Raw genomic sequence first — 12762 nt, forward strand, 5'->3', positions numbered from 1 at the left:
GGAAAATTAGATTCCAAAAGGATCACAGGTTTTTTGAGGACTGGGGAAAATTTACAGAGTATTTGAAAACTGTATGTGAGGAATGTACAACGCTAGTGTGCTTTAAAGAAGCTTTGTGAAAATATAAGGAATATTGTAAGAAGGCAAATAAGGACAGAAATATAGTATTTAATGGCAATATTAAAATTAAGGAATGTGAAGATAGGATTTTAACTACGAATGATTGTCAGACAAGTTGAGGGAGGTCCAATAAGCTAAAAGATGTGATGTGTAAATTGATATGTTTGGAGTTCTTTATGGAAAAATTTTAATAAAAATTTATATATGAAAAGATGTGGAAAGGTTGCAGCATTGGGGGCTTTGTGCTCTTAAGAGTGAGAATTAAGGTCCTTAACTGAAAGCGATGGTGGACAAGTGAGGAAAGAAGAGGATAGCTCAGTCTGCCCTGTGCAGATGCATGGCTGACCAGCTGCCATTGCCTATGCTAGCTTCTCATGTTTACATACAGCACACATCTAGCTAGTAAGCAGCTGCACACTTGCACAGTGCTGATTGAAACTCCAAAAAGTCAAGCATGCAAGTTCCCTTTCTGTCACCCCATAGCAGCCAGCAGTTTCCAGAGGTGAACCATTTCGTCAGCTGCTGTGCAGATCCGATTTGCGTAATTGTTTTTTTTTTTTTAATACTCCACAGAGTTAATAATGCAGAAATATTTCTAAACATAAAATGCAATATAAACTATTTAAGGGTTTTAATTCTTTCATATGAGAAGGCAAAGATTCTTTATCACTGTGTTTTCTTATCGATAATAGTAGAAATTCTTTCCCCCCAGGAATTACCTGGAATTGGTGGCTGCTTCCATAGATGAATGGATAGTAAGAGAAGAAGTAAAGTATCAGGAAGAAAAAATGGCAAAAGAACTGGAAGCTCTTAGGTTAGCTAAAGAGTTAGCAGAAAAAGCACCTGTCGAAGTCAAGTCCCCACCTACTGGCAAAAAGGGTGCTGCACAGAAGAAGTCCAAAAGTAAGTTTACTACATATGCCTACTCAGAGGTAAGTTCAGTGGGCCAGGTAAGCATGTGTAATAAGACTGCAGTCTTAGCCATGTTCTTATTCAGAAAACAACTTGCAATTTCTAGGCATGAATGGAAGCATGCAGCAAATTATATAAGCCAGCTCCATTTACCTGTGTTAGGGAATTGCCCACCCAAAGGCCTTGTTTTGTGTGCCATAGATGGCTTTGTTCAAGCCTACCTGCAGCAAGGGAGGATAATTTTCAAAAGGGCCACAGCTGGGGGGATGGGAAAGGATAACCCCTCTTGCTGCAATTAGGCTTGGAAATAAACCTTTGTTTGCTTGCAGTGGAAGGGTTTTCTCCAAGCCTAATTGTTTGGAGACAGTGGTTGACTTGGATATTGTAGCTGGTGGGGGAGGGTTAACCATTCCATCTCTGCAAGAAACTCACCCATCCCCTCCAAATTTGTTTCCAAAATGGCTAAAGTCTTTTTTTCAAAATTCATAACTAGTGAGATTGGAGTATGAGAGAGGGGTTGCTGTGTGATTTGTGAGTGTGTAGTTGCAGTATGTGGTGTATGGTGATATGAAGTATATTTTGCCCATAGTATGTGACCGATATGTTTCTTGTTATTTCTACATCTTGGGGGTCTCCCTTTATTGACTCCTACCAGGGTTTGCACATGAGCTCATTATTAAGAAGGAAGACATTTTTCTTTTAGACCTGAAGGAAATTTGGCCCGTGATCACCATGCTTTAATGTAGCTTACAAATAAATGTTGCCAAATTAAAATTGACGTGCCTTTAAATGATTTTTTTTCAGAGTATAAGGGAGCATATGAGATGATGGAAAGAGATAGAGTAATAGCCAGATTGCTTGTGCCAAATATGGGAATTTGAGCTCTACTTTTAAAGCTTTGGCATTGCATTTGTTCTATCGCCCCTTTAACGAATCTTTCTTGGTAGCTGGCGGTTGCTGTTGCAACATACTTTTGAAAACGCTTTATCTTTATCTCAATTCTCAAAGCTCCTACCAAAAGTAAAGTCGACGTTTCTCCAGAACCTGCAGTTGAGAAAGAAAAAAACATTTTTGTCAGAGATGACTCTCTCAAGGTAACAAAACAAAAAAAAGAAAAAGCCTAATCCAAAAATAATTTCATTTTTTCCAAGTGTTTTTATACACCTAATGGTGTTTTGTTTTTGTTCCTGTTTTTATTATGCATGTTGTGTTTTTATCTTGTATATTTTTGCTGTGAACCACCCTGAGATCTTCGGATGAAGTATACAAATTAAATAAATTCTTAAATAAATAAAACTTACTTATGGCAACAACCGAAGCTGCAGAGTGATAATAGTAATATGGTTTGTGTGTGTGTGTGTGTTTGTGTTTTGTATAAGCTGTACACACACACTTTCAGTTTGTATTGAAAAGTTTTGGAAACAGATAATTACAGGGCTTTAAATAATATATTAAAATCACTTAAAACATTGACATTTTTAAAAAGGAGGGAAGGAGGGTTAAACTAAAAGTAATCCAATAGTGACTCAAAAAAAGGTTGAAACGAAAAGTTTTCCATGCGCTGCAAAGTCAAGACCATCATGTTAATTTAGGTGCTGAAGTCTTAATTGTTTGGACAGGCTTGGAAGGAAGAGCAGGAGCGGCTGTTAGAGGAAGAGCGGTTGAAAGAATTAAAAAAAGCCGAGAAGAAGGAGAAACCTGGCAAGAAAAAAGGCCAGAGCAAGGAGCAAGCAGCTTCTGATGAAGGAAAGGCATCCAAAAAGAAAACGAACAAAGAAAAAAAATCGCCGTCCAGATCACCAGAGTCGGCTAAATCACCAGACACTGAAGATCAGGCAAAGCTGGCTGGGCAAACTAAACAAATTACCCCTCCTCAGCCACCCGTGAAAGAATATGAGGTGTGTAACTCCTATTAGGAAGATATTGCCTTTTTTCATATGGTGCCTGTATATCTTGTCTCTCCATGGCAGCCTATCAAAAACTGCTTCTTTTTTTAAGTGTGCAAATACAGTCATACCTCGGGTTAAAGTAGCTTCGGGTTAAATCTTTTCAGGTTCCGTCCTGCGGCAACCCAGAAGTAATGGAATGGGTTACTTCTGGGTTTCGCAGCTTGCGCATGCGCAGATGCTCAAAATGACGTCACGCGCATGGGCATAAGCGGCGAATCACGACCTGCGCAAACGCAGACACAGGTTGTGTTCTGCTCAGGATGCGAACGGGGCTCTGGAACGGATCCCGTTCACATGCAGAGGTACCACTGTATATGAAATCTCTTAATAAACCCCACAAGGTGTTTTTTTTTTAATATAAAATATGGCCATATGCAAGAGTCAACAAATACCACAGTATGGAAGCTCTCTGGTTATGTGTAGCTACAGAGGAAGGGAGGACCTTGTTGTTCTGCACCACTTTTTCTTAGAGGGGAGCCATATAGATGATAGCTATATAAAGGGCAGAATTCACACACTTCCTGGGTTTTCAGAATGTTTATATTTTATTGAAATAATTTCGATTATAAAGAGATAAATTGATGCAGGAAAGAACCACACACTTCATGAGTCACAAAATAGCGGTGGAGTCATCTTGCTGATAGAGTATTCCAGTTTTCCTTGGCTGAAAACTTCTGTCTAATTATACCTTTTCCTGCAACTGTTCTGTCCTAGTTTCTTGGATACAATATGGCTGAGAATCCCATTCAAGTTGCAGGGACTACCCGATATCTGTTCCCTACTGACGGAGGACAAATCCAGGCGGAAAGGATAACGTTTGAAAAAGGTGATTCTTTCGCGCTTGGCATTTCTATGGATTTCTAAACATGCATTTAGAATCAGTATTGATAGATGTTTCTCCGTTGAAGTAATAATAGTGTAGTGTTGTGGTTAACAGACTAAGCTATGAATTAGGAGCTCCTCATTTGAATTTTGCCTCTGCCAAGAATTCACTGAGTAGCCATTGGTGAGCCATCTTCCCTCAGGCACCACCCAGCAGTGGAGCAAGCCGGTCGGGCACCTAGAGTGGCGCATATGCCCTGCGCCCAGGGGCGGGGCCAGCTGGGGCATGACGCTCCACAGGGCCTCCGAGGAGTCTGTCTGCCTTCTCCCACTCAGCTGCCCTGTAGCTGAGGGCAAGGCGGTGGGCAGACTGTTTGGAGCAGTGCGGAGCCTGCGGGCGCCCAAGCCACCACGTCACTCCCAGGAGAGACATATGTCTCCCCCCCCCCCATTTTTTTTATTCATTTTATAACACAAATAAAAAACACAAACAGAAAAGACAAACAATGCAAACAAATTCTTTTTTTAAAATGATATTTATTAGAAGTTTCAAAAATTACAAAAAAGGCACAAGAGAGAACAACAAAAAAATTAACAAAACATACATAACAGTACATCAAAAAAGAAAAAAAAAGAAAAAACACATAAAAACCAATACAAACAAATTCTTGTCATAACCTTATTTTCCTAAACATTGTTAAGTGGGCTTCCCCAAGTCCCACCTATCTGATTTTCATTTTACTTCATCTTTAGCAGTTTACATATATCATAATTTCTAACCATCTCCCCCCCCCACACACACTTACTTTAACCATAAAAAACTTCACATTTTATCACTTATAAAATACACTATCTTCTACTTCTAACCCTACCGCCTATATCCACTTCCAAAGCTATTCTAAGATTTAAATATTAACATATTTTTTTCAAATATTCCTTAAACTTCTTCCAATCTTCTTCCGCCATCTCTTCTCTCTGGTCTCGGAGTCTCCCGGTCAGTTCGGCAAGTTCCATATAGTCCATCATCTTCATCTGCCATTCTTCGGTAGTTGGTAAATCTTCTTTCTTCCAATTCTTTGCTAGCAATATTCTCGCAGCTGTTGTGGCATAGGAGAGACATATGTCTTGGGCTCACTTGGGCACCCAGCATTTTATCATCCCCCACAGTGGTGACACCCACGGTGGCCTGCCCCCACCGCACCCCCCTTCCTCCGCCCCTGCCACCCCCCCCTAGCATTTGTTAGAGTGTTAGAGATGGGAGACCAGGGTTCAAATATCACTCAGCCATGCAACTCACTGGGTGAGCGTCAGCCAGCTGCTGTCTCCTAGTCTAACTTTACCTTACAGGGTTGTTGTGAGGATAACATGGGGAGAAGGAAAACAATGCATGCCTCCTGGAGCTTGTTGGAAGAAAGGAGGAATATAAACACAATAATACTGTGGTAATAAAACTTAGAGGATAATGTATGAGATATGCTTTGGCATTCACTGATAATGAGGAGCACCATATTCTAAAATAAAACTCTGGACTAAGTTGATTAGAATCCTGGTTCTAAGGATATATTTCTATGCCTCAAGGAAAACATTTGATTGAAAGTTATGTTTTAAATGCTACTTACATTTTACTTTTGTAAAACTGGAGAATGAATATTTTGCAGTCACATTTTAACATTTTAAATGTAATTAGAGAAGTTAATGTGGAAACAGCTCTATCTAACCTTGGGAACCAGTGCAAACCAGTTCAGCAAATACTCTAGCAATCTGTTTTATTTAATTTTGGCCTCATTCATTCTCTGGTACCAGAAACGCAAGTCTTCGGTGACCATTTTAATTCTGTTTACTGTTTTTCTTTCCTTTTCTCCTAGGGGCAACTTTGGTCAAAGTGAAGGTAATAAAGGACAACCACTGTTTCTTCATTCATATCGTAGACCCCCAGAAATGTGAACAAGAGAAAGAAACTAATGAAGAAAGAGGTGACTCCCCAGGTGAACAAGAACCAGAGCCAGGTCAGTGTGTTAGCATCAGTTGTGTATAAATAAAATGATGTGAAAAGTATGATGAGTGTTATATCACTGAAGTTTCCCTAGAAAATTAGAAAGACCAAAGCTCTAAGAAATAACCAATGTTTGCTTCTCCCAGGGAGTTGGCCAGGGATTAATGTGACCGTAGAGTCAAAAAGGCTTAGCTACACCTAAAGAGAGAAAGCAACTCATTTTAATATTAAAAACTGGTGTTGTCTTCTTTCATTTCTTCCTTAGACAAACCACTGAATCAATCAAAAGCTGTGAGCAAGTTTGGGTCATTTTCTGCAACCTTAGAAAATGAAATCCACCTCTCCTTTAGCTGCTATGGAGCATCAGGAAAAGCAGAAGGTAAAAACAAGCAAAATGAAGAAAATGATCAAATCATTTTCTAAGATCTTTGTCATATCTGTTTAATTCTCATGCTTCTGCCCTCTGGACCTCTTATGGAAGAGGCACACAAAGAGGGGCCTCAGCTGTTGATCACAGGGTCTGGGCCAGTTCTTATGGGGAGTGGTGGTCCTTGATGTATTTAAGGCTTTATGGGTCAAAACCTTGTGTCTCTGGCACTTTGAACCTCGCCAGAATTGAGTCCTCAGCTGTGGCCTGTCTTAGAGCTTGGCCCAAGGCCTAACAAATAAACTCAGATTGTAACCAGTGACACAGAACAGGAGCACATCATCTCCATGTCGCCTTAGGTGCCCAGTTGTATTTCAACTTTCTTCTTTTGTCTTTAAACAAACATTTCGAAAAATCATATTTCCCACAAGTTTGCCTAAATACACAAGAAATTTACATGTGATATTCTTCTATTTCATATAAACCATTTTGCTCCCCTGCAGAAGAAAGTGATCCCAATTTAGCGGCCATTTTGACTATCCCTTCCGTAAATGTGCCCACTTCCGCTTTGGTCACCTCGCCTGTTTCTACTCCGGCTACTACAACTACAACTACAGGAAAGACTAAGCCTTCTAAAGAAAAATCAGGCAAAAACTTGCCATCTGCCAAAATGAGCTCCCGTCTCACAGTGACAGGCTCTCCAGATGACTCTTCAAAGCAAGATGAGAAAAAGGTGTTGCTATATTTCCTACTAAGTATGGTTGGTTCCTGAGCCCTGAGGGAATGTATATCGTTGCCCTAGTACACTGAGAGGTAAAGGACCCCGGATGGTTAAGTCCATTCAAAGGCGACTATGGGGTTGTGGCGCTTATCTCGTTTTCAGGCCCAGGGAGCCGGTGTTTGTCCACAGACAGCTTTCCGGGTCATGTGGCCAGCAGGACTAAACCGCTACTGGCACACGGAGGATGTGGGTGGTGCTGTGGTGTAAACCACTGAGCCTCTTGGGCTTGCCGTTTGGAAGATTGGCGGTTCAAATCCCCACAACAGAGTGAGCTCCCGTTGCTCTGTCCCAGCTCCTGCCAGCCTAGCAGTTTGAAAGCATGCCAGTGCAAATAGATAAATAGGTACTATTGTAGCAGGAAGGTAAACGGTGTTTCTGTGCGCTCTGGTTTCCGTCACGGTGTCCCGTTGCGCCAGAAGTGGTTTGGTCATGCTGGCCACATGACCCAGAAAGCTGTCTGTGGACAAGCACTGGCTCCCTTGGCCTGAAAGCGAGTGGAGTTAACCGTCCAGGGGTCCTTTACCTTTTAAAAATAGTTTTAGAAATTCTATTTTCTGTGTCTCTTTCATTCTCTAGGTAGATGTAGACGAATTGATCCAAACGCCACCTATTCCAGATATCCGTGTTTTCAATAGTTTGAATGTGTCCTGTCCCAATGGATTGGTACTAACCTTTCTTGGCCAAAAATTCACAGGTTAGTGCTGATCATTGTTACGTGAGCACAACCTGCTTTTGCAAAAGTGTTCATTTTGAAGGCATTCTGAGGGTGGAGGTGGGGGTGGGGGTGGAAGCAGATGTGGTAACAATAATGACATGAAGTTGGTGGGACTGCTGAATGGTATGACATATAGGTCTGAAGGGAGAGCTCTGTTTTCAGCCTGAACAATCTTTTAGGGCTGTATGCCAGTGGTGGGTGGGGCCAGGGGAAGTGGGTGGAGCAATGGGTGTGACCCTTACCTTTGTACGATAGGTAGGAATGGAAAGATCTGTCAAGTTTTGTTCCCCCAGTTTCTCATTTTCCCATTTTTAAATTAAATTATCCACATTTTGTAGCAATTGGCAGGTTGTTGTTTTCAATCCATCACTGTTTTAGTGCAAAATTCTCCTAATAAACACATTTTAAATGCAGTTTTGACTAATGTACTGATACTTTTAGTGCCAAAATAAATATGAATGCAGCAGTTGTGTGTATTTAAACACAAAATGCCCTGATCATGTAGACAAAGGTGACAAATGTCTGATTTTTGAAAGAGGTGCGTAGATAAGGAGTGCAGAACTCTCTTCCACCAGTGAGTAGACTTATTATGGCTGAGGATGTGATCTGCAACTACAGGGAGGGTTTTTGCACTGTCGCGCCCCCCCCCCATATGTCCATTTTTGCTATTAATCTTAGATTCCCCTCACTTTTCTACATGGTTTTTGTGGTTCCATGTTTAAATAAGTAGAACTTCTGTCATCCATATAGAATGGCTCTCAACATAAATTGGGCGTAACATCTGGGCAATATCTATCTTGAATTCATTCATTTTCCACCCTGATATTTTGGCATCTATTAGTTAGCTCCATAGTTTGCAGTTGCTAATAATTATTACCTGCTAAGGGGCATCATGTTTTGATCCGTGAAAGGTGAAGAAATGGGAAACAAGGCCAAGAGTGCAGATGAAGGAAGCAAAGTAGACGAAGCAGCTAAATTGGACGAGGGCAAAACGGATGAAATGAAGACACCGGAAGCCAAAGAAGAGCAAGTGAAGGCACATGAAACCTTAGCAAGCAAGACGAAAGGAAATGAAGAGAAGGCCAATGAAGTCAAGCCCCTTGATGAATCTGTGGCAGATGATGCCTTAAAGGATGAGGCCAACGAAGGCAAGGCTGAGGCTGAAACAGAGGAGGACCCTGCAAACAAAGCCAGGGAAACCATTTTTGAGATATTTACTAGGCAGAGTTATCCCCAGAGGGTGAAGCACTCACAGCTGCAAAAAGCAGTGAAGAACCCAATAGATCAGGAAGTGTCTAGAGTTACTACGAGACAAGGAACTGTCATAAAGTACATGTTGGATGGATCCACTCAGGTATGCTAACAAAATTCGTTTGGCATTGACTAAGATTCAGTTTTATTATTTATTTCCTGAAGTGATGGTTACCGCAGCACAAAATCCCCCTTCTTCATTTCCCATCGGCTGTACATATTTCAGTTCCTGCTTAGACTTTTATTTAACTATAATACATTCCCAAAATGCCAAGTAGAGTTACTCTTCACTTTGTCAGCCCACAAAAAGCATTAGTTATGAATCAGGATTCCATAAATGCAACTTATACCTCCTGCAGTTTTACGTGCCCAAAAGTCTGGCTGGTGATGGTAAATAAGAAAACCTCCTCAGCTGCAACATTCTGAGTTCTTTCTCTCTTTGCTCATGTGGGTACAAGTGAGTCAGGGCGCTTAGCAAATGTTCCTAGCCTTTGGGTCATTTCTTAATTCAAAATATAGCCCCTGTTAAGAATTACTTTCAGCCAGGGGTCTGTTTCTATTGTATTTCTCTATATCAGTGTTTCCCCACCCCCCAAAAAATCTTGCTGCGCTAGTTCCTCATTTATGCCACCCATATTTGAGCATTTTAGGCTGTAATCCTATTACCTGTGAGTAAGTCCCATTGGGGATGTGGGTGGCACTGTGGGTTAAACCACAGAGCCTAGGACTTGCCGATCAGAAGGTCAGCGGTTTGAATCCCCGTGACAGGGTGAGCTCCTGTTGCTCAGTCCCAGCTCCTGCTAACCTAACAGTTCGAAAGCACGTCAAAGTGCAAGTAGATAAATAGGTACCGCTCCGGCGGGAAGGTAAATGGCGTTTCTGTGCGCTGCTCTGGTTTGCCAGAAGCAGTGTAATCATGCTGGCCGCATGACCTGGAAGCTGTACGCCGGCTCCCTCAGCCAATAAAGCAAGATGAGCGCCGCAACCCCAGAGTCGGTCACGACTGGACCTAACGGGCAGGGGTCCTTTAACGGGCAGTGGGACCTTTAAGTCCCACTGAGTTCATTGAGGCTTACTTCGGATTGCCCCGATAGTTCTATTTGCTGAGTGGAAATGTCATTGACTGTAAGGATTTTAACACTGGTTTTTTTCTAGATACTGTTTGCTGATGGCACAGTGATCAGAAGCCCTGATTCTGGTCCTGTTTTACCACCTCCACCTCCTGCAAGTACGCCACATACAGAGGCCACGCCTCCTCCTGATACAAGCACCAAGAAAACTAGTAGGTGGTCAGGGGGCTGAGTAATCTGAAACTTTTATTGTCTGATTCATGTTTTATGTTCCCACATACTTTACCATTTGGTCTGATATCAAGATGGCAATCACAATTCAAAATGGTATAGATCTCGCCCTTCTTTTTTTAGCATGACTATGAGACAAATGTTGCGCTCACTCTGTAGGCCTTTAGGTAAATAGAGACTCTTTGCTCTCTAAGAGTGTGTGAATGAATTAATTGCTGCTTGCATTTATCTAAGGACATTCATATATCATGAGTGTAAAGTATAGCTCTATATTCTCTGTCTGTACAATAAGCCACTCTTTCATTTAGGTATTGGGTATAAGGAGTGGTAAATGAAAGTACAGTGGTGCCCTGCAAGACGAACGCCTCGCAAGACGGAAAACCCGCTAGACGAAAGGGTTTTCCGTTTTGGAGGCGCTTCGCAAAACGAATTTCCCTATGGGCTTGCTTCGCAAGACGAAATGTCTTGCGAGTTCCTGCGGTTTCTCCCCCTTCCCCCCCCTTTTCCTAAGCCGCTAAGCCGCTTATCAGCTGATCCGCTAAAAGCCGCTAAACCGCTAATAGCGCTAATCCGCTAAGCTGTCAATGGGCTTGCTTCGCAAGACGAAAAAACCGCTATACGAAGAGCCTCACGGAATGGATTAATTTTGTCTTGCGAGGCACCACTGTACAGATTCGTACAGACAACCCCCCAGGGAAGGAAAACCGAAGCGTTAATTGTTTAGTCATGGGTATGCTGGTATTTGATTCGTATAACTACTGAAAGAAACTTTGCCACGGCCACTGTGATATTATTGGACTTGTTGTCCAGAAGATATTTGGTACAGTAGGCTTCAGATTACCCGGCCAATTTGCCAATAGTGGTTTAATCAATAGTTCCCTATCTTGATCATATTGTCCACAATGCAATAAAATATGCCTCATACCTTCGACATCCTGAGAGCATGCACACATCCTATTTTGATAAGGGATGCCTCTCAGTCTGCCACCCAGCACTTCTGAGGGGAATACATTTAATCTGGCTTCAGTGAAAAGACACCAATATGTTGGTACAGACAAATTCGAAGCTATGCAGGTATCTGAAAATCGAACCCATAGTGAATTCCTACTGCTAATGGGAAGAAATAAGTCTTCCAGACTTCGGGGTTCCTGCCTGTCATTCTGTGTAGGATTTTTCCCCGTCAGGGGAGAGGTTAATGGAAAAATAAATTTTGACCCCGTAGAAGGTTGTGGTGGTGGCAGCAGCAGTGATGATGATTCTATAGTGCTGTTAGTGCATTTAAGTGATCCTAATTTTTCTTCTTCTTCTCTAGGAAAAGGCACGAAGGGCGCTCCTGCACTAAAAGTTGAAGCAGCTGAAGTCGCTGCTCAGGATCACCTATTGGATATGGAACAATCCCCAGATGCCCTGGCAGGCACCTGGATAACCACTACCCCATTAGGCATTCAAATAGGCACCAAGGGCTCAGAGAGGCTGGACCTGAAGCCACTGCTGGCCTACCAGGCCACCGACCCAGTTACTGGAACGGTAATCATAGAATAGAATCAGAGAATCATAGAGTTGGAAGAGACCGCAAGGGCCATCGAGTCCAACCCCCTGCCAAGCAGGAAACACCATCAGAGCACTCCTGACATATGGTTGTCAAGCCTCTGCTTAAAGACCTCCAAAGAAGGAGACTCCACCACACTCCTTGGCAGCAAATTCCACTGTCAAACAGCTCTCACTGTCAGGAAGTTCTTCCTAATGTTTAGGTGGAATCTTTTTTTCTTGTAGTTTGGATCCATTGCTCCGTTTCCGCTTCCCTGGAGCAGCAGAAAACAACCTTTCTCCCTCCTCTATGTGACATCCTTTTATATATTTGAACATGGCTATCATATCAGCCCTTAACCTCCTCTTCTCCAGGCTAAACATGCCCAGCTCCCTTAGCCGTTCCTCATAAGGCATCGTTTCCAGGCCTTTGACCATTTTGGTTGCCCTCCTCTGGACACGTTCCAGTTTGTCAGTGTCCTTCTTGAACTTCTTAATACTGTGTTTGTAATCTCCCATGGCATTCTCATACCTCCAAGTGGCACAGTAATCACATGCTACCTTTGTTTCTCTATAGTTCTTTCATAGTAAAGCATGCAAAAATACTACGTTCTTTTAATAAAAGGGTGTGAGGAGCAAGCATGCACCTCCCAAATATGTAATGCAGGCATACCTCGGAAGTCGAACGGAATCCGTTCCGGAAGTCCGTTCGTCTTCCAAAACGTTCGGAAACCAAAGCGCGGTTTCCGACTGGCTGCGGGAAGCTCCTGCAGCCAATTGGAAGCCCCGTCGGACGTTCGGCTTCCAAAAAATAATTTGCAAAGCGGAACACTCATTTCCACGTTTGTGGCGTTTGGGAGCCAAAATGTTCTAGAACTAAGCTGTTTGAAAACCAAGGTACGACTGTAAAATGTTCTGATTTCATGTTCAGGATCAATCCACTGATAAAACTCCATCAGTATTCTTCAATTGGCACGTATAGGGTTTAGGGGAAGTGTAGTACCTCTGGTGGGAGACCTGCTGC

General features: G+C 42.4%; 1 protein-coding gene across 3 annotated transcripts in view; it reads left to right on the forward strand.

Annotated features, from left to right (window-relative positions):
• SPAG17 (sperm associated antigen 17) overlaps positions 1-12762 on the forward strand; it is an 80162-nt gene that overhangs the window by 38106 nt on the left and 29294 nt on the right. For all 3 annotated transcript variants that reach the window (XM_081844695.1, XM_081844694.1, XM_081844696.1), the window contains 11 exons: positions 833-1023; positions 2041-2126; positions 2652-2930; positions 3696-3807; positions 5669-5809; positions 6062-6175; positions 6667-6896; positions 7521-7638; positions 8571-9013; positions 10066-10192; positions 11524-11738. In XM_081844695.1, coding sequence (XP_081700821.1) covers positions 833-1023; positions 2041-2126; positions 2652-2930; positions 3696-3807; positions 5669-5809; positions 6062-6175; positions 6667-6896; positions 7521-7638; positions 8571-9013; positions 10066-10192; positions 11524-11738 — 2056 coding nt within the window. The remainder of the gene's footprint in view (positions 1-832; positions 1024-2040; positions 2127-2651; positions 2931-3695; positions 3808-5668; positions 5810-6061; positions 6176-6666; positions 6897-7520; positions 7639-8570; positions 9014-10065; positions 10193-11523; positions 11739-12762) is intronic.

Source organism: Podarcis erhardii, assembly GCF_964252035.2.
Source record: "Podarcis erhardii genome assembly, chromosome: 17".
NCBI classification, from domain to species: Eukaryota; Metazoa; Chordata; class Lepidosauria; order Squamata; family Lacertidae; genus Podarcis; species Podarcis erhardii.